This window comes from Symphalangus syndactylus, chromosome 7 (assembly GCF_028878055.3).
Source record: "Symphalangus syndactylus isolate Jambi chromosome 7, NHGRI_mSymSyn1-v2.1_pri, whole genome shotgun sequence".
NCBI classification, from domain to species: Eukaryota; Metazoa; Chordata; class Mammalia; order Primates; family Hylobatidae; genus Symphalangus; species Symphalangus syndactylus.
Window position 1 is genome coordinate 111,308,780 of NC_072429.2, and position 21,378 is coordinate 111,330,157.

General features: G+C 33.1%; 1 protein-coding gene across 3 annotated transcripts in view; it reads right to left on the reverse strand.

Moving 5' to 3' along the window:
- Positions 1–21,378, reverse strand: part of CSMD3 (CUB and Sushi multiple domains 3) — a 1,218,611-nt gene that overhangs the window by 362,366 nt on the left and 834,867 nt on the right. For all 3 annotated transcript variants that reach the window (XM_055287089.2, XM_055287087.2, XM_055287086.2), the window contains one exon: positions 1,231–1,400. In XM_055287089.2, the coding sequence (XP_055143064.1) occupies positions 1,231–1,400 (170 nt within the window). The remainder of the gene's footprint in view (positions 1–1,230; positions 1,401–21,378) is intronic.

Genomic DNA, 21,378 nt, shown 5'->3' on the forward strand with positions numbered 1-21,378 from the left:
CTCAGTTCTATATACAAGCATCCTGTTAATCTCAATGTTGACTCCAATTGAACAAACATAACTTACTTTAACAGAAACACCCAAACAATGAACTAGAGGTGGGAGAGTTTTACATAGTGAATTTTGTTGCAGTTGGAGAAAAATGCAGAAAATAAGAATGCATATACTGATCCTAAATTAATGTTGAAATTGTATACATCTAGATACATTGTGAGAAATTTTCCCCAAAGCCTATACAAATCTTATAAGCATATCATGTTATTGTGTTAGAGAGCCATCAATTACCATGAAATAATATTTTTTAAAAAAGAAACTAACCAATAACATTAAAATCAATCATTAAAAAGGAATTCTCCTGCTGCAGCCAATTTGGAATAACATAATTTGTTTTTCAAGATTTGTGAAAACAGAAGTATAATGAATTTTTTACCTGGCTTAAGAAAATCTTAACAATTAGAAAAAAAGCTATATAACTATTTAAAAAATATTTAAATGTGATTTTTGGAAGTGTTTACTTTTACTCTAATGATAAATATAAACTATATTTACCAAAATATTTATATTGAAAATATAAATCCGCAACTATGAAAATATTTATTAACCAAAATGTTATCTTTTTAGAAAAGCAGATATTTGATTATTTCAAAATGTTTAAATAAATAATGTTTACACCGATAGTCATTATCAACAAAGTATATTTTTTCTTAATTGATAGACATTGACTTGTTAGGTTTATATATTCATAAAATGTATCCATAGTCATAAATGCAAAATATTCTTCACATATTAACAAAAATAAATAAGTTACATTATAGACAATAGAATACAAATAGAAACAAATCACTATTATATTTCTTAAAGAAATGACTATCACATTGCATGATGGTCATTTGATGATGTTTTATATATATTTATCAGACAACATATTTGACATTAAAGTTTTCTTATTTTGGTATTATTAATACATTAAAATTTGTGTATCATAAAACAAAAATTTACCTTTTATTATGAATAAAAATTGGAAACAAAACATACTATTTCAATGGAAAAAATAATAGAAAATGAGAATTAATGTATAATTTGAATGTGTGAATGGTAGAATCAACTTACGGTTAATACTATATACAAACACATATATATAGGTGTATATATTTATCTATTGATGCATATTTAATGACTAAAAATGATCAATATACAAGTATGTCTGAGTACTTGTATACAAGTACCTACCTTAAGAACATCTCCTTGTGCTAAATGAAATGTTCTGGCTGAAATATTGATTCCCTTTCCTGCTTGAACCTGAATACTATAAATGCATTCATGGTTGTTTTCATAGTTGAGTGGATAATTTGGAGACAGCAAAATTCCTTCATTATTTGTTGCAGATGCACCACATTCAGCTGCAGGTAAAACAGAATATTGAAGTACAGTTTAATAGATAGCAGTATCATTTTCAAGCAATATCATGTATGGAAGTGTAATGCATTTTATTTTACCTAAAGCCTAGGAGAAAAATAATATACAGAATGGCTTTATGTTGTAAATGATTAATTCCCTCCTCAAATAACATATGGGTGGAAGAGACTACAGCCCACGGAGAGGACACTTGTGTACAAATGAAAATATACAATAGTTGTAATAATTTTCCCCCTGGATTAAAGGATAGCATAGGAAAGGTTGAGTGCATGAATTTAAGAATGTATTTTACATTTGTGATTTCTGATAAATTTAATACATTTACATTTATAATTTAGCTCTTTAAAATGAAAGGGTTTTGAATAATTCTAACTTCATTTTTTAAGACGTTTTTACCTTTATAATTAATTTGATCCTTCTTTTTTCTCCTAATACTCAGTATTCCGCTGACACAAGAATTTCAATAATAAAAAGGGAATCAAATATTACATTATCTTTGAAAACTGATATAATAGTTAAACCCCCCAGGTAATAACAGTTAAACAATAATTGTAACAAATTGGGCATCTTTGGAAATTACATCACCTTTCTCAGTATAGAAAATTAGACTGGATTAAGGCATTCTTATAATAGATAAAATGGTACTGCTAAACCTTCAGGACTAATTTTGCAAAATTTGAGGAACTGTCTAAATATTTAGGAAAATGTGAGAATTTCTCAACAAATTTAGTTCGAACTTAATTTTAATGTATTTAAATATAAAAAGCTTGTGGCAATATTGCAAAAGAAAACAATAAGTCCTTCAAATTCTTAAATATGTTTCAGAAATTCAATAAACTAAGTTTTCTATCTTATCTAATAAATTACTTCATATTACCAAACCATAGGGCAAAAATATTTACATTTTCAAACATTTCACTGAAAAGGAACAAAAAGCAAGTTGTTATTTTCTAGAAATAAGATTTTAAAAATAATGTTTTATGGGAACAGTCAGAGAAAGACAACAAGGTGAATAATGAATTGCTTTACCTTTTAAACGCTTAAACATTAACAAAAATAAGACAAAGGAAACAAAAGCCTAATGAAATAAAAATGATCAAGGAGAAGCAGTAAAATATCAACATTGTGTGAAATAATAATAAAAACTAATGGTGTGATACTAACAGCCAGTATTATACAATAAAATTTCCCCTAAATTCCTTTTAAAGAAAAAAAATCAAACTTCCAATATTGATTTAAATTACTTTATTTTAATGTTACTTAAACATGTTCAAAAAATAGATATGTCCTTATGCTTTTAGCTGCGTAAAATTATAATACCAAAACCAGTTTACAAATACAAGAACAAAATGACAAAAAAAATGAAACAAAAAATAGCAACATGGTATCTAATGAGGCATAAGATTTTGTTTTACTAAAATTAAATCGCCTTTGGCAATGTGGATCAGGTAACAGCTGCTCCAGCGTAGGCTTTTGAGGTTTGCTATACCTTTAATTACTCTATGCTGTGTAACAACTTGATTCTCATTCATATTATGCCTCTGTGAACTGCTGAGAAACTTTCATCTGTATAGTGCAACATAATGCCAGGTGTCCATCACTTAGTGGAAATCATTTACATTTTAATTCTCCTTTATTTCTACTAGCTTTTTGGAATATAGGTTTGTTTGTGGAGGCATGAAGACAAATGTAATCTGAATTACACAGGTGATCTAAAATGCACTATATTTTTGTCAATTAGATTATTTAGAAGGGAGTGCAAATTATTTTAAATTATTTTGCGGAGTCATGAAGTTTTGAAAATATAAATGGTTTTAGTTCTTCTCTGTAATAAGTTGACACAATATTTTTCAATTGCACGTCTAATCGTGCACTTTCTGGTTAAAATACACTGATGATCAGCAAGTCAAAATCCAGAGAATGTCATACAAGGCCATTTACAATGCGATCCCAGTGTGCCTGTCCAGCTATTACCTACCCTTCTCTGCCATGGACCTTGCAATTTAGCTACCCTGAGCTACTACTGGCCCTTGGCCACAGTCTCACAATCTGAGCCTTTGAACATGCTATTTTCTCCACGTATGAACACCATCTCTGGTCCCAAGAGATGTGACTAAAGAAAATAACTGCCCATAAGGAAAATTACTTGATATGAAATTAAACTATTACGGTTCTTTTCAGTATCCGGTGGCTGTGATGGTATATTAAATTGAAAAAAGCAACATCCCATTAAAATATAACGGATAATTCTCACGAATAATAGTCATGGTTCCATGCTTATGAATGCCCAGCAAAAATATAACTTCAAGATTTTCATTATATATAACATGATTAGCACAGCAAGTTTTCATAAAGCTTATTTAAACTGAGAAGATAAGTATTGGCAAACTGTGACTGAATATTCTTAAGATACGTTAAAATCGAGAAAAGGAACTAGCAGCAGAACAGCTAACCACAAGAGAGAAGCATGGTTAGTTGATACAAGGAAGACAAGGGCATATATGAAAACGTCAACTACATGAGAAAGGAGTTTGAGTAAAGCAGGTCCTAAAGATCCAACCGGTAAAGGCGAATTGAAAAAGTTATCTCTCAGCCATAGTGACGTTTATGGAGAGCATACCGCTATCACTGAACGGTCACAAATGTGTGACTCAGAAGATTATGTCAATGTTAAGGTTTTCAGTCAGGTGCTATAAGGAATAGCATATGTAAAATAAAACATGTATGTGAAAAATGTGTTACAATAAAAAAGCTACAAGGTCACTGTAATATAAACAATTTATTTGCTTGGTTGAGAATGTACTGTAAGATATTTGAAGTGGCTGGAGGCAAATGACAGAATGCTCCGATTTGGAAAAAATAAATTGATAGGTTGATTCTATAGATATTTATGAAATATTTATTATGTACTGGTTGGTGAGGGGAATAGTTGAAGCTCTTATGGGACTTACTTTCCAGTGGAAAGGATGGATGTCTATCATACAATCACTCATATAAAAATATAGTATGTGAAAGCATATAACTGAGAGCCCTGACCTGTCCTGAATAGCCAGGAAAGACTCTGAAGTACTACAACTTGAAAATGGATGAGTAAATTAGGGTGAAGGGAGAAGACAAGTGGGGGAAAAGAATATTCCAAACAAAAGGAACATATCTAAAAACATTATTGGAGGGCGTGGGAGACAAAGGAGATAATGACAGGTTCTAGGAACTGAAAGACCTGATATGAAAAAGCTTTCTTTGTGCAAGGTTGATCTACAGGTAGATCTCTGAGGATGCTTATCTGGTGTGATAGCAGAATAAATGTTCCTTCTTAGGTGTGTATGAATGGAGAAGTCATTAGGTGTGAGCTGCTTGTTCTTGTGATGGGGAAATACTTTTGTCTTTAAGGCTTGGAATGTTGGTTGCAGAATTTGAAGAGCAAAAGAGGAGACTGAATGAGGTATATTTATAAAATTTTTTGAGATTTTGGGTCAGAAAATCACTGCTTCAGGGTTTAGGGGTTGCAATGTTTTCTGGAGGTGAGGTAAGCACACTTCTTCCTACCTTAACATAAGCCCAAGATCTTGTTTCTCTCATGTCTTGATCCAAAAGGAGTTTTATGTTCTTGATAACTGATGCTACTAACTGATAAAGCCTATGTTTGATAATAAGGATTTCCTACAAAATAATCAATGTAAAGCTATTAATAGGTAGTAATGTTTCCTCTCTCTAATTTGAACTAGGGGGTGGTGTCATCTTTAAATCATAAAAATTAATAATATGAAAACATTACATAATTTAGCAGTGTTAGGAAAATATTTTTGGAGAATAAGTACTTAGTGCTCTTTTTAGCATATAAATATTTTTTGTGCAATTTCCAGTGTACACATTGTATATGATGACTTTCCTGAAAAACAAGTCCTATTCATATAAAATATTTTTTTATTTAAATGTACAGATTAAGATATATATTCAAGTTACCAATATGAAACTCTTTGCTGAATATGAAAATAATATGTTGATAAATGTGGCTTTAGTTGGATTGAAGTGGGAAAGAAATGTGTACTGAAATCTGATGATAAGAGTCACTGATACAGTGAAGAATTCGCTAGAGCAGGGATACCCAAAAACAGACAAGACATGCATCATTAATCTCCATTACTGGGATAAGAAAATCTGGTAGCATCTATTGTACACATACAGTCATATAGTTTTAGATAAACTGAAAAAATGCTTTTCAGCAATTTGACTGGAAATCTGAAAAGTGTCTAGATCAGTAAAGTTCATAGTTACTTTTTAAAAAATGTGCATTACAATTGAGTCTCTTTATTTTTAAACTGTTTTGTGAAAGCAGGCAAAATATACTTGATTTAGATTGTTCAAAAAACTCAGAGTGTTTTTAAACACAAACATATGGTATGCAAGTCAAATAAGGAGTAGCATTAAGCAGAAATATATTTTTCCATATGTTTAATTATCACCAGAAGAAAAAGAGTAATACATAATTTTGCTCATAGAGGATCATATGAGGATCAAATCCAAATCAATCATTTCTTTTCTGCATGTGAATTCAGATTTTTTTTTCATTTTTATCAGCTACTTGAGCCCATTATATTCCAAATATAATTTAGATTTCATTTCATTAAGTTAGGACACCATTGATTATAAAAAGCATCTTTATGTGTCTCTAAAAAAGCAAAAATGCTGCCAATACACTATAATAGTCATTGATTGTGAGATACATACATATTTCACAGCTGTTAGTTTTTTAAAATGGGGCATCTAAAAATTGTGAAATATGGTAAAATGTGTTAATAAGATTAATTTGTGTTTTTTTTAGCACTTCTCCTAAGATGCCTTCTCAACTTGGCAGTATTAATAACACTTTGTTCTTCAGAAATTTTTAGTCAAAAATATTTTATTTTCTTAAATAGGCATTTTAATAATACTTGGATTTTCAGAAGTGGGTAGAAATTGTAGGGTAGAAAGATACATTAATTTCCTTATGCCCCTACTGAGAATATGAGAATCCATTAGTATTACTTGCATACAGTCTTATTTTTTCTTTCTTTTGTTCTTCTTAGGCAATAATAGTACTTAATTGGCTTTCTCCTTTTAGCCTCCCTAAATACAATACATGTATGTATCCAAGTGCAAACCAATGCTACTTAAAGTTATTTTAAAAAAAGAGTTTAAACATTTTTTGAAGAATTTCAAAAAAGTTTCATAGCTACTTTTTCCCCTTAAACATTTGTTTTTAATGCATTTTCTATAATCATTTTTTACTATAGAGAATTAGGGTAATCATTATTACCATGTAGAATTATATTTTTGTGTGTGAATTGCAGTCATAATTGAAATACTTAAATTCAAAACGTTTTAAAATCAATTATATCATTTTCTGTCAAAAATATTGACTATTTCCTATAATCTGACATTGTCTTTTCATCTTTTCTTCTTTCCATGAACAGCTACTGAAGGTCTACTGTGCTCAGTTATTTATTAAAAATAATGTTCTTAATAAAAATAACTATGGATATGCCTGATACTGTATTAGATCTTGGAGATAGGTCCTTGTCCTCATGTGATATGTACTCCAAAAAAGAGGCAGACATGGAAACTGGTACATGCACTAACATGTAGTCTCTAGTATGATACAAGTTCATGTAACAGGCTGAGATGGCACAAATGAAGAAGCAGTATATTTTAAAGGAGCCGCAAGAAAATTACATTAAGGCAGACTTCATGACTGTGTTTTTCTTGATTTGAGTAAGAAATGTGGTTCCAAAGGTAATCAAAATGTATGAAAAAGGGATTCCAGGCAGAGTGAAATATGTGAATGAAAGTATAAATAGGTAAACCAAATTGACATTAGTTAGAAGAACCAGTAATTCATCCGCCATTCTAAGACATTTGAATTTTATCTTGTAGACAATGAAGAGTCATAGAAGAGTTTTAAAAGGAGAAAAACATGACCAACTTTGAGAAATCCATTAGGGCAGCTCTATGAGGAATGAATTGCAGTCTTGGGTTACTAGAGGATGAAAACTCTAGAGAAGATCGTTGTAGTGCTACAGACAGAAGATGAGAGCTTCAACTAAAGCAATGGAGGAAGAGGAGATGCCAAAGTAAAAGTAACAGAACTTGGAGACAAGTTCGATGTGGGGGCATGAAAGAGAGGAAAAGGTAGAGAAGACAATGAGTGGCTTTGCTTATAATGCTGATGAACGTATTTTTGCACAAGATAAATTTGGTATGCCTGTTGGACATCAAGTAAAGTACTCCAAGCAGCTAGACATATTTGTACCCATGAGATTGATCTTTTAAAGCCACAGACAAAAAGGTTTATCCAGAGAACACGTACATATATATGCACACATATTGAGAAGAGAAGCAAACTAAGACCAAGGTACACTCAGCAAGAGAATTTAACAGGTAGACAAAAGGGACATTCAAAGAAGGTAGTATCATGGAATAGTAAAGAGAGGACAGTTTTAAGAAAATAATTGTCATCGTCTTAAATCAGAGTTCAATTAAAATGAAAACTGAGAGTACATTGATTTGGGCAATTAAGAGTTTGGGAAGAAAGGAACTATGATATTGTCTGTAAAGGGTCAGGGGTGATACAGGTTTGAAGGAAGGGTTTGTTTGTTTTTTGATGTTTTTGTCTTTGGTTTTGTTTTGTTTTTTGGTTAGTTTTGAATTAAAAACATTTCAGGACGTTTATATTTTAAGCGAAAGGAATAGTAAAGAGGTGGAGGGTGACTGGGGTTTTAAAACGCTATCTCTGAGTCAGAACACCCAAAAATCTAATAACTTAAAACTAGGCTAAGAAGCCACTTGAAAAAAATCTATGTGATTTTTAAATATAATAACTGAAGACATGGATTTAAATTCCATGTATACTATAATTACTACTATAGAACACAATATATATATAATAAAAATGCTACAAAAAATGACAACAAATTCTACAGTAGTTTTCAAATAAATGGCTCTTTATTTAAAATTCACCGAAAAAATATGAACATTGTGCTCAAAATAGATTGCTTTGTTTTCATTATTTTTGAACACTGCATATTGGGCCAAGATTATTATTGATTTATAATGACAAGACCTTTAGAGAGTAGACCTTTGACTACCTCATTTAATGCAACTGATAAGAATGGTATTATAATAAATATGGCTATGTCAAAAATGTTTCCATATAAATATTCCTTCCTCTTTAAAATACATTTTATACATTTTGTGATGCAAAGAGAAGGCAATCCTTTATGCAACAGTATTGTTTTCATGTCTTTTAGTCAAACGGTCAAACCAAATTGTAGTGTTGAGTATCCTGAGAATAAGGAAACATGTCATAATATTTCTTATATCCCATGATTTTTTTTTTCTTTTTTTTTCTTTTTGAGACAGAGTCTCGCTCTGTCACCCAGGCTGGAGTGCGATCTCAGCTCACTGCAAACTCCACCTCCCGAGTTCACATCATTCTCCTGCCTCAGCCTCCTGAGTAGCTGGGACTACAGGCACCTGCCACTACGCCCAGCTAATTTTATGTATTTTTAGTAGAGACAGGTTTCACCATGTTAGCCAGGATGGTCTCGATCTCCTGACCTCATGATCCGCCCTCCTCGGCCTCCCAAAGTGCTGAGATTACAGGCGTGAGCCACCGCACCCGGCCCCCATGATCCTTATATACTTCTCTAGACCCTGTGAAAACCCAATAAATACTGCTAATTCAATAACAAGGAGGTAGGAATACTAAGAAAAAGAGAGATTCATTATTCTTGGAAGTGTGAGAAGTAGTAATTGCTGAAAACAAGAACAAAACATACTTCCTTTATCTAATAGATATTTTATCTAATATAGATTTTTTAATCTAATAGATATATTTAATTTCTCTGCATACTATATGCACACCTTATCTGAAGGTGATATGAGCAATAGCAATAGCTAGTAGTAGTTGTTAAGTGCTTACTATTCTAAATTCTTTAAATGCACTTCTCAATGAAGTAAACCTGTGTTTCGGAGGATAAATTTGAAAATGTGAGTGGTGGAATAAGGTACCCAAGATCACAAAATGGGTGAACTTTAAACACAGATAGTTCTGTCTCCAGACCCAAGACACTTAACCCCTTCATGATATTTCCACTCAGAGGTGAATAAGATACAAACATACAATCAAGGAACTTCACTTTCTCAAGGACTACAGGAATTTCTGTAAATCACTATACTACAAAGCAAAAGGTGCAAGAAAGTGAGAGATAATCTGTACAGGTTTAAGGAGAGAGACATTGCTTCTGATGAAAAAGTCAGAGAATGCTTCATCAAGAAGGTAGCATTTTGGTTGCACTTTGAAGAATTCAAAGTGGAATTCTGATTGGCTGAGAAAAGAAACGACATTCAGGGGAAAGAACGCAATTCAATTTAAACATATTAATTTTCCTGGTATTGGGGAAAAAGGGAAAGGCAGGAGTAACTTTTAGTTTTACTTAGTTCAATTAATATTTTTATATAGTGTCCCTTCTAATTTCGTAACTGCCTTGGCACCATGGAAATATGCTCTCTACAATGAGTTAATTAAATACTTAAAATTATACTTAAACCATAGGTATTAGGGATGTTAAAAACAATTTTTCTATTTATAGATTGAAATACAAGTTTCAGGTTAAGCATAACCTTAATAAAGTTCTCTAGTACAGCAGGGGAAAAAAGAGAAGCCGATGGGAGCAGATAGCTTCCTGTGCATTTTCTTCTGTTATTTTAGAGTGGTCACTGTCTATCTAACAATTTTTAATGAAATGATAAGCCAAACATTCTTAAATATTAGGATGATTTTTATGTTATTGGGAGAGCCCCAATATCTAATCCAATGATCCAATGTTATAGCAAACAAACTTTTAAAAGATTTTTTTCAGCACGTTTAAAGAGAAGTTTATAATATAATCAGCCCTTGAACAAATAAAGGGTTAGAGAATTGACTCTCCATGCGTTTGAAAATTTGTCGCCTGTAACTCCAGCACTTTGGCAGGGCAAAGAGGGTGGACCACCTGAGGTCAGGAGTCTGAGACCAGCCTGGCCAGCATAGTGAAACCCTGTCTCTACTAAAAACACAAAAATTAGCTGGGCGTGGTGGCAGGCACCTGTAATCCCAGCTACCCGGGAGGCTGAGGCAGGAGAATCGTTTGAACCCAGGAGGCGGAGGTTGCAATGAGCCAAGATAGTGCCGTTGCACTCCAGCCTGGGCAACAAGAGCGAAACTCCCGTCTCAAAAAAAAAAAAAAAAAAAATTGTGTCTAACTTTTGACTTCCCCAAAACTTAACTCCTAATAGCCTATTGTTGACCCACAGCATCACTGATAACATAGTCAATTAACAGATATTTAGTATGTTGTATGTATTATATACTATATTCTTACAATAAAGTAAGCTAGAGCAAAAATGTTATTAAGAAAATAATAAAAAAGAAAATATAGTACTGTATTTATTGATACTGTAAGTTTATGTTATCTGCTTACAAGATGAATCAAAGGTCTGAAATGGTAGGCAATCACAGCTGCAGACATCAATCTATGGTACATATCAAGCAATTCACATTTCTGGGTGGTGGGGTGGGGAGAGAGACAAAGTCTTGCTCTGTTGTCCAGGCTGGAGTGCAGTGGCACTATCTTTGCTCATGCCTCAGCCTCCCAAGTAGCTGGCACTACAGGAGCATGCCACCATGGCAGGCTAATTTTTGTATTTTTAGTAGTAAAGGGCTTTTACCATGTTGGCCAGGCTGGTCTCGAACTCCTGGCCTCAAGCGATACACCTGCCTCACTCTCTCAAAGTGTTGGGATTACAGGCGTAAGCCGCTGCATCTGGCCCAATTCACAATTTTTCTTGTAATGTAGTGAAATTTTTCTGCTTCTTGGAAGTACTTCCAGCATTGCTAGTGTCACTTCATTCCCATGGCATTATTCAGTTTATCGTATTGCATTAAACAACAAAAAATACCTGAGAAATTACACAAATCAAATTTTACTGCACTATGCAGTTTACTGGAGAGACAAACTGCTGATATGGAGATGACTGATGCTACACGGCACTTTAAGCGATACTTGCAACACTTGGGCTCACCATAATAGCAAAAAGAAGTGGCTAAGAAATTATTACTGTAGTACAGTATGTACAGTAGTTAATTTTATGCAGTTGTGATTTTATATGGCATCTTTATATTTATTTACATTCTTCTCCACTGCAAATTGTGCCATGTATGGTCTGTAAGTGTTTGTGTGGGTAAGTCTGAAAAAATGTTAAAATTTTTATAATAGATTTGTGTACATTTTATGGTAGTAAATGATAAAATAGACTGATATATACATATATTTTATGCATTCATGACATATCTAAATTTTTCTCTTTTTTTTAGGTTACATGGTTCATCTGTGAGTTTTTTCAAATTGTCACAAATCTCCAAAAAGTTTTCTAATATATTTATAAAAAAATTGCATATTAGTGGACCTGAATAGTTCAAACTTGTATTGTTCAAGTGTCAACTGTATGATGAATGTGTAAGGAATATATTGGTAAGTTAAGGCATTGGTAACAAACAAACAAAAATCAAATAAAACCAGGTTAGAAGTTACTTTATGGGAAATAAAATCTTCATTAAGTAAATCTAGTCACTTAAACTGAATATTGATTCAGATTTTATTGAATAAATATTAATTTCTTTTCAACTTAAGATCATCATCCATTCCTACTTATGCTCTCCAAAACTAACATTATTTAACATTTTTCAAACTGTAATATGCAAACTTTCAGTTAAATGAACATTTTTTCAGTTGGAAGGTAGAGGGGCAAGGGAGATTTTTACTGCATTACTCATAGTAAATATTCAAAAAGTTCAGAAGACCTTAAGAACTGTTTGCAGTACAGTTTGAAGCCAGGTAGTGTGATGCCTCCAGCTTTGTTCTTTTTGCTTAGGATGGCATTGGCTATTTGGGCTTTTTATTTTTGCATCAATATGAATTTTTAGAGTTGTTTTTTTCTAATTATGTGAAAAATGTCATTGATAATTTGGTAGGAATAGCTACAGATCAATACAATGAAAACAGCGTGGTACTGATATAAAAATAGAAACATAGACCAATGGAGCAGGTTAGAGAACCCAGAAATGAAGCCATACACCTACAACGATCTGATCTTTGACAAAGTCAACAAAAACAAGCATAAGGGAAAGGATTCTCTATGCAATAAATAAGTAGTGTTGAGATGACTGGCTAGGCATATGGAGAAGATTGAAACTGGACTCTTTCCCCTTTCATCATATACAAAAACCAATTCGGGATAGATTAAAGCCTTAAATGTAAACCCTAAAACTATAAAAGTTCTGAAAGAAAACCTAAGACATGCCAATACCTAGCTCCTGGCAAAGGTTTCATAATGAAAATGCCAAAAGCAACAGCAAGAAATACAAAAATTAACAAAGAGGACCTAATTGAACTAAAGAGCTTCTGCACAGCAAAAGAAAGTATTAACTGAGTAAACAGACAACCGACAGAATATGAGAAAATATTCACAAACTATGAATCTGACAAAGGTCTAATATCCAGAATCTCTAAGAACCTTAAGTTAGCAAGCAAAAAATAGACAACCTTATTAAAATATGGGCAAAGGACATGAACAGACACTTCTCAAAAGAAGACATAAATGTGGCCAAGAAGCATATAAAAAATGTTCAACTTCATGACTCATTAGAGAAATACACATCAAAACCACAATGAGATATCATCTCACACCAGCCAGAATAGCTATTAATAAAAGTCAAAAAATAATGGATGCTGGTGACGCTTTAAAGAAAAGGGAATGCTTATACATTGCTGGTAGGAATGTAAGTTAGTTCAGTCATTTTGGAAAGCAGTTTGGATATTTCTCAAAGAAGTTAAAACAGAACTATTATTTGACCCAGAAAGCCCATTACTGAGTATTTACTCAAAGAAATATAAATTGTTCTACCATAAAGTCACATGCATACAATATGTTCATTGCACTATTCACAATAGTAAAGACATGGAATCAACCTAGATGCCCATCAATAGTGGACTGCACAAAGAAAATGTGATACATATACACTACGGAATACTACATAGTCATAAAAAGGAATGAAATAATGTTCTCTGCAACAACATGGAAGGAGCTGGAGACTATTATCCTAAGCAAATTAATGCAGGTACAGAAAGCCAAATACCACACATTCTCACTTATAAGTGGGAGCTAAACACTGAGTACACATGGAAACAAAGAAGGGAACAATAAACACAAAGTGAAGGGTGGGAGGGCAGAGGGTGGGAGTAGGGCAAGGATAAAAAAAACTACCTATTAGGTACTATGCTCGTTACCTGGAAACGAAATAATCTGTACACTAAACAGCCATGACATGCAATTTACTCATGTAACAAACCTGTACATGTACGCCCTGAACCTAAAGTAAAAGTTGGAAAAAAATACCTGTTTCCACGGCTCATTTTACACAAATGTAATCCTAATTAATTTATATTTTGCTTAATTGTGATTAATTTATCACAAAAAATTTCTAGCATAATCTGTCAATCCTGCCCTTCATTCTAATAAGTTTAGGCCCTTAAAGCAGAGAGATGGCTCTGTACCTTACACTTAAAGCAACACTAGCTAATTAGATGCACAGGATGGTGAAACAGGAGCTTCTCTCATCATCCTCTGAAGCAGCATCAACTTAAACAAGTATCTACAAACAAAAGTACCTTTGTGGAAATCTGGAAGTCCAGTGAAGAAGTTCCAACAGACTGTGGCATCATAAAATCCAAAAACTGACTTATCAAAGGAAGAACAGTATCAGGTTACCTAGGTCGCCTGTCCCCCACAGTGGCACAGCTCGATGCCAAGAGAAGCCCCCGCAGCCCATGATTTCTCCTACACGGAAAGTAAAAGCATAGTGACTGAGTACCTGGCACCTCCAGCATGCAGAACACTGCCTAATAGACCCAGTTCTATCTTGCTTCACCTAGAATCCTGAAGGGGTTGACACTGCTCAGTAACTGGGAGAGGTTGGAAAGAGAGAAGGGAGGCTGCAGAAGCTACTAATAGCTCCACTGACTCCATCAGAGAGGCTACCATGAGATGTGTGGGATGCTTTGCCTCCAGAACCCCAGATCATCCAGGCAGATAATCAGCAAAGAAACACTGTACTTGAACTACCCTATAGACCAAATGAACCTAACAGATAGAGCATTTCATCCATCAGCAGCAGAGTACACATTCTTCTTAAATGAACATGGAATATTCTTTAGGACATATCACATGTTAGGTCACAAAACAAGTCCGAACAAATTTTAGAAGATTGAAGTTATACCAAGGACCTTTTTCAACTTAATGGTATACAACTAGAAGTTGGTAACAGGAGGAAAACTAGAAAATTCACAAATATATGGAAATTAAACAACATGATTGTGAGCAATAAATGGTTAAAAGAAGAAATCAAAAGGAAAATTTAAAAATATCTTGAGGCAAATGAAGGAGGAAACATACAAAACCTTATGGGATGCAGCATTGTCCAAGAGAGAAGTTTTCAGTGATAAATGGCTGCATGAAGAAAACAGAAAGATCTCAAATAAACAATCTAACTTTACCCCTCAAGCTACGAAAAGAAAAAAAAAAAAAGCTAAGCTCAAAGTTAGTGAAAGGAAAAGGACAAAGATCAGAGCAGAAATAAATGAAATGGAGACTAGAAAAGCAACAGAAAAAATCAACAAACCAAGAGTTGGTTTTTTGAAAAAATAAACCAAATTTGTAAACTTCAGCTATACTAAAGAAAAAAGAGAAGCCTCAAATAAATAAAATCATAAATGAAAGAGGAGGCATTAAAAGTAACAACACAGACATATAATCGTAAGAGACTACCATCACAATTACATGCTAACAAATCGGATAACCTAGAATAAATGAATAAATTCCAAGAAAAACATGACTTACAAAGACTTATAAAGAAATATTAATATAAATAGATTAATAATGAGTGAGAAGTCTGATTCACTAATTAAAAATCTCCCATCAAAGAAAAGCTCAGAAACTGATAATTTCATTGTAGAATTTTATTTAACATTTAAAGAATAATTAATACCAATCTTTCTCAGACTCTTCTAAAGAATTGAAGAGGAGAAAGCACATCCAGATTCATTTAAAAGGCCAATATTAACCTGACACCAAAGACAGACAAGATACTACCAAAAAAATTTACAGGCTAATATCCATGATGAACATAGATTCAAAAATCCTAAAAAATTTTTAACAAACCAGATTCAACAGTGCCATGATCAAGTTAGATTTATCCCTGGGATGCAATATGTTTCAGTTTACTGTATAGATACTAATAAATGTGATATATTACATTAACAAAATGAATGACAAAATTATCATCTCAATAGATGCAGAAAAATCACTTGACAAAATTCAATATCCTTTCATGATAAAAATTTCCAAAAGATGAGGTAATAGAAAGAATGCACCTAAACACAATAAAAGTCATATATCAGAAGCCCATAGCTGACATCAAACATTGAAAATTTGAAAGCTTGCCCAACAAGATTAGGAATAAGACAAGAATGCCCACTCTCACTAATTCTATTCACTGTAGCACTGAAAGTTCTAGCCAGAGCAACTAGGAAAGAAAAAGAAATCAAAACCATCCGAATTATAAAAGAAGGCGGCAATTGTCTCTGTTTGCAGATGACATCATCTTACATATAGAAAACTCTAAAGACTCCACCAACAAAACTGGTAGAACTAATAAATTAATTCAGTAAAATTGCAGGATATAACATTAACATACCAAAATTAGTTGTGTTTCCATATACAAACAACGAACTATTCAAAAAAGACATTAAGAAAGCAATGCCATGTATAATAGCATAAAAAAGAATAAAATACTTAGGTAGAAATTTAACCAAGGAGGTGAAAGGCACACTGAAAACAATAAAACATTAAAAAAATTGAAGTTATGAATAAATTAACATCCTGTGTTCTGGGTGAGAATACTTAATATTGTAGAAATACCTATAGGTTCCAAAGCAGTATACAGGTTTAATTCAATTCCTATCAAAATTTCAATAGCAGTTTACACAGAAATAGAAAATCAAAACAAAATTCATATACAGCCAAATAGCTAAAGCAGTCTTGAGCAAGAAGAATGAAGCTGATGGCATCATACTTCCTGGTTTCAAATTATTACAAAACAAAACTAATCAAAACAATATGATACCAGCATACTGGCATGAAAACTATATATATATATATATATATATATATACACACACACACACACGTATGTGTTTTTATATAATTTATATATGTGTGTGTGTATATATATATATAATAGAAAACCTCAAAATAAACCCAGGTATATATGGTCAGTTAATCTTCGGCAAAGGCTGTAAGAATATATGAAGGGGAAAGAAGAGTCTCTTCAATAAATGGTGCTAGAAAAGCTAATATTCATATGCAAAAATATGAAACTGGCTCATTATCTTACACATACACAATCAACTCCAAATGAATTGAAGATTTAATCATGAGACCTGAAACCTTAACACTTCTAATAGAAAACAGAAAAAGTGCTCTATAATTGTAATTTCAGAGACGATTTTTTGGATAAAACACAAAAACACAAACAATAAAAGCAAAGATAAACAGATGGAACTACATTAAACTAAAAAGTTTCTGCCCAGCAAGGGTAACAATCAACGAAATGAAAAGACAACACATGGTGGCGCATGTCTGTAATCCCAGCTACTCAGGAGGCTGAGGCAGGAGAATCACTTGAACCTGGGAGGCGGAGGTTGCAGTGAGCCAAGGACGCACCACTGTACTCCAGCCTGGGTGACAGAGCGAGATACTGCCTCAAAAAAAAAAAAAAAAAAAGAATGGAAGAAAATATTTGCAAAACACATACTTGATAAAGGGTTAATATACATTATATTCAAGAAACTCATATTACTTTATTTTTTAAACCCCAAGCAACCCTATTAGGTAATGGGCTAGAGGTTTCAGTAGACATGTCTCCAAAGAAGACATACAAATGGTCTACAGGTATATGGAAAGGTACTCAGCATCACTAATCATCAGAGAAATAATGCAAATCAAAACCACAGTGAGATACCACCTCACATCTGTTAGCATGTCTATTATAATACAGTAAAAAGATAACAAATGTTGGCATGGATATGGAGAAAGGGGAACCCTTATACAATGTTGGTGGGAATTTAAGTTGGCACAGCTATATAGAAAACAGTAGGGAGGTTCCTCAGAATATTAAAAATAGAACTACCATGTGATCCAGCAATCTCACTTCAGGGTATATAGCCAAAGGACATAAAATCACTGATATCTGCATGCTCATGTTTATTGCAGTAGTATTCACAGTTGCCAAGATATAGAAACAACCAACCTAAGTATCTATTGATGGATGAATGGGAAAGAAAATGTAATACATATATATATGGAATATTATTTAGCACTTAGAAAGAAGAAAATCCTGACTTTGCAACAACATGGATGAACCTGCAAGACATTACGGTAAGTGAAATAAGCCAGACACACAAAGACAAATGCTCCACGATCTCATGTACATGCGGGATCTAACAAAGTCAAACTCACAGAAACAGACCAGAAAGTTGGTTAACAAAGGTGGGGGGGTAGGGGAAATGGTGAGATGTTGGCCAAAGGGTACAAACTTACAGTTGTAAAATGAATAATTTCTGGAGACCAGACAAACAGCATGCTTACTATAGTTAATGGCATTGTATTATAAGCTTAAAATTTGCCAAAGAGAGATCTTAAATATTCTCATCATGCACACACACACAATGTAACTCTGTGAGGGGATGGATATGTAAATTAGCTTGATTACTGCAATCATTTCACAATGCAGATATATAATTAAAACATTACGTTGTATATCTTGAATACATGCAAGTTTTATTTGTCAATTATACCTCAATAAAGCTAAAATTAAAAAAAAAAACCCACAATGTTAAGGAACTTCAGCAAAAAGTACAGGAATGTATTGATCTCTTTGGCTCCCTGTCCTTTGGGTCTCAAATACAGTCTCAATTGTCTAATATTTCCCTAGTTCCCACTATCACATTTCAAATGGCAGTGATCAATATGGGACTTCCCCAGCTGTTTGAAATACACATTGTTGCTGATTTCACCTTTTATTCTCTTCTTACTGGTAATAAAAAAAATTGTATATGATCTTATAAACCAATAAATAAATGTCCAAAGACCATTTTTACTAGTGATTTTTGAGTTCTGCAGAATTCATAAAGCAAGTCTTTTTTCCTAACGCTTCGTAAAATGAAAGAAAACAAACAAAAAAAGGCACATGAGGAAAGTCTCTATAGGCCTGACTGCCTCCTGACTGCATCAGCTGAGCACCATCTTCTGATTTTCATCTCTTAGCTCTTCTCTAGAGGCTGAATGGAGTGGACTTCATGCCCTGGGAGTATATTGAGCCTGCATTGATGGCCTTCTTTTTGGCCAATGTATTAAATATCACTATTTCAATTCAGAAAGAAGCTTCATGCTTTCTTCCTCTGTATCTTCGAGTTGCATTGAAATGCATCATGCAAAGTACTCAATAATTATATACTATAAAGCAAACAATAACTCTTGGAAAATGTGACATTATAGATGAATTTTTAAGATGTGAGAGGATTTACTATGGAGTAAAGCTTTTTTGTAAAATAATTATATGAAGAGGAAACAAAATCAGTATGTGAACAATTCTTCATTATGACAAATTTTAGCTCAAGTGTTTGAAGTTTCATGGAGATGGAACGACTGAGAAATGCCACGCATAATGCAGGTAAACCTTGACTTTACATCTGTGAATACAAAAATTAGGAGCAAGACTCCCAATTCTAAACCATATCCAGGTCAGTAAGGTACATCTGGTTGATGAATATCTTCCCAAAAGCATTTCTTATAGATATCATGAAGAATATTCACATTCTCTGAAACGTACCAAATTTATTCAAGGAAATAAACCATCTTGGGTTTTACCACTTTAATTTTACTAGTGAGTTATTGTCTTCTTTATGCTTATAGCCAAAAGAGACATAAAAATTTTTTAGAAACGAGTAGTCCAACTTTCAATGGGAACTTAAAATTTCTATAACAAAAATCTAAAAATTTTAAAATAAATAATGAGAAGCATAATAGCTAAGCACTGATAGTGTTTAGCTGTATGCTTTGCTCTAAAACAAGCTCTATAATAGACTATTGGCTTTTTTAGATGGCTGTGTCATTCAAACTAGATCTGACTCATTAGTACTAGGGTGGCATTTGTTGCTGGCAACAACACATGTTGAGTCATTTTATATTCCCATTACAGATTCTAGCTAATGAAATTAAATTCAGAATGTGCCTTCTTTGTCTACTGGGCTGCAAGTGTGCATACCAAATACACAATTTGACAATATAAAGCAAAATATATTCAAATTTCACTTATGCGGCATAAATCTAAGCATGTAAAATATAGCATTCTGAATTAAAATATTACATTTTAAACCATTGATAGATTAATGCAAATTCTATTACAAAGCAGTCACTTTGCTATTTGCTGGGAGTAAGAAGAATTAAACAAATAGATTAAATGATAAATTGCTTTGTGATGTGCTAAGTGCCATAAAAACAAATATGAACAAGTTTGGTGGGAGTACTGTGAATGAAATAACCAATTTTACCTATATTAGTTGAGGAAAGCCCAGAGATAAAGAGAACCAAACCAGGTTTTAAAAGCATAAAATACAACGTGCTAAAACAATTCTATAATGCCTTTGATTTTCCTGAGGAAAAAATGTCATTTCATTATGGTTCTTATGTTCACTAGACAAATTATCAGCCAGGTATAACAGATATATAAACATCAAATTTTATTTCAGCAGACCTAAAGTCTGCATGGATGTAAATAAAAAACTACCCCTTTCATTGGTCTTCACCATAGTAGTTTCTTAGGAACAGTTGATGGGTTTCAGATTCTTTGAGGATTTTTCACCTTATATTGTAACTTTGCATTCTCTGTCTTGTATCCAAATGGGGTGGGATTAAGAAATCCAAAGAATTTAGGGAAAAGATTGCAGTATAGGGAAACATGCTAAGAGATTATAAATTATAGGATCAGCTGGAGAATGGCAAGGAGACCCTCTTGAATTCTTCATAGCAACACTAATGGTTCTAAAGTAGATAAGCTGTGATCAGAGTTGGGAAACAGTGTTCTTCTGAGGACATTTTCTTAAAAAAGAAAAAAGAAAAACGTAGTGATCCTGCATGTATATTTTTAGACAATCCCAGTTAAAAACATTTCTGAATTCTTTCTTTCTTTCTTCTTCTTTTTTTTTTTTTTTTTTTTCAGATAGAGTCTTGCTCTGTCACCCAGGCTAAGTGCAGTGGCTCCATCATACCTCACTTTAACTTTGAACTCCTGGGCTCAAGTGAGCCTCTAGTCTCAGCTTCCAGAGACACTGAAATTATGGGGGTGCACACCACCACCACCATACGTCGCTAATTATTATTATTATTATTTTGAGAGACAGAGGAGTGTAGAGGCGAGGGGGGTGGTTGAAGGGGTGGTCTGAGATTCTTTTTTGCCCAGACTCACCTTGAATTTCTGGCTTCAAGCTATCTTCCCACCTTAACCTCCAAAAGGTGCTGGGATTATAGGCAGCAACTACCATGCCCAGCCTAAAGTTTAACCTTTAAAGGAAAGTCTATGTGTTATAAAATTACTGAGAAGAAGATCGTCAGTCTACAGGTGGTCTAATTGTTCTTTTAACAGGTTGTCACCTAAAGGTGTCTTAATTTTATTATTCCTTTATCCATGTTTGCTATTCTCTGTTTTTCTCTCACTGCTCCTATTTTCTCCCCTACTGTTATTATTACAATAGAGGTTTTTGTTTTCAG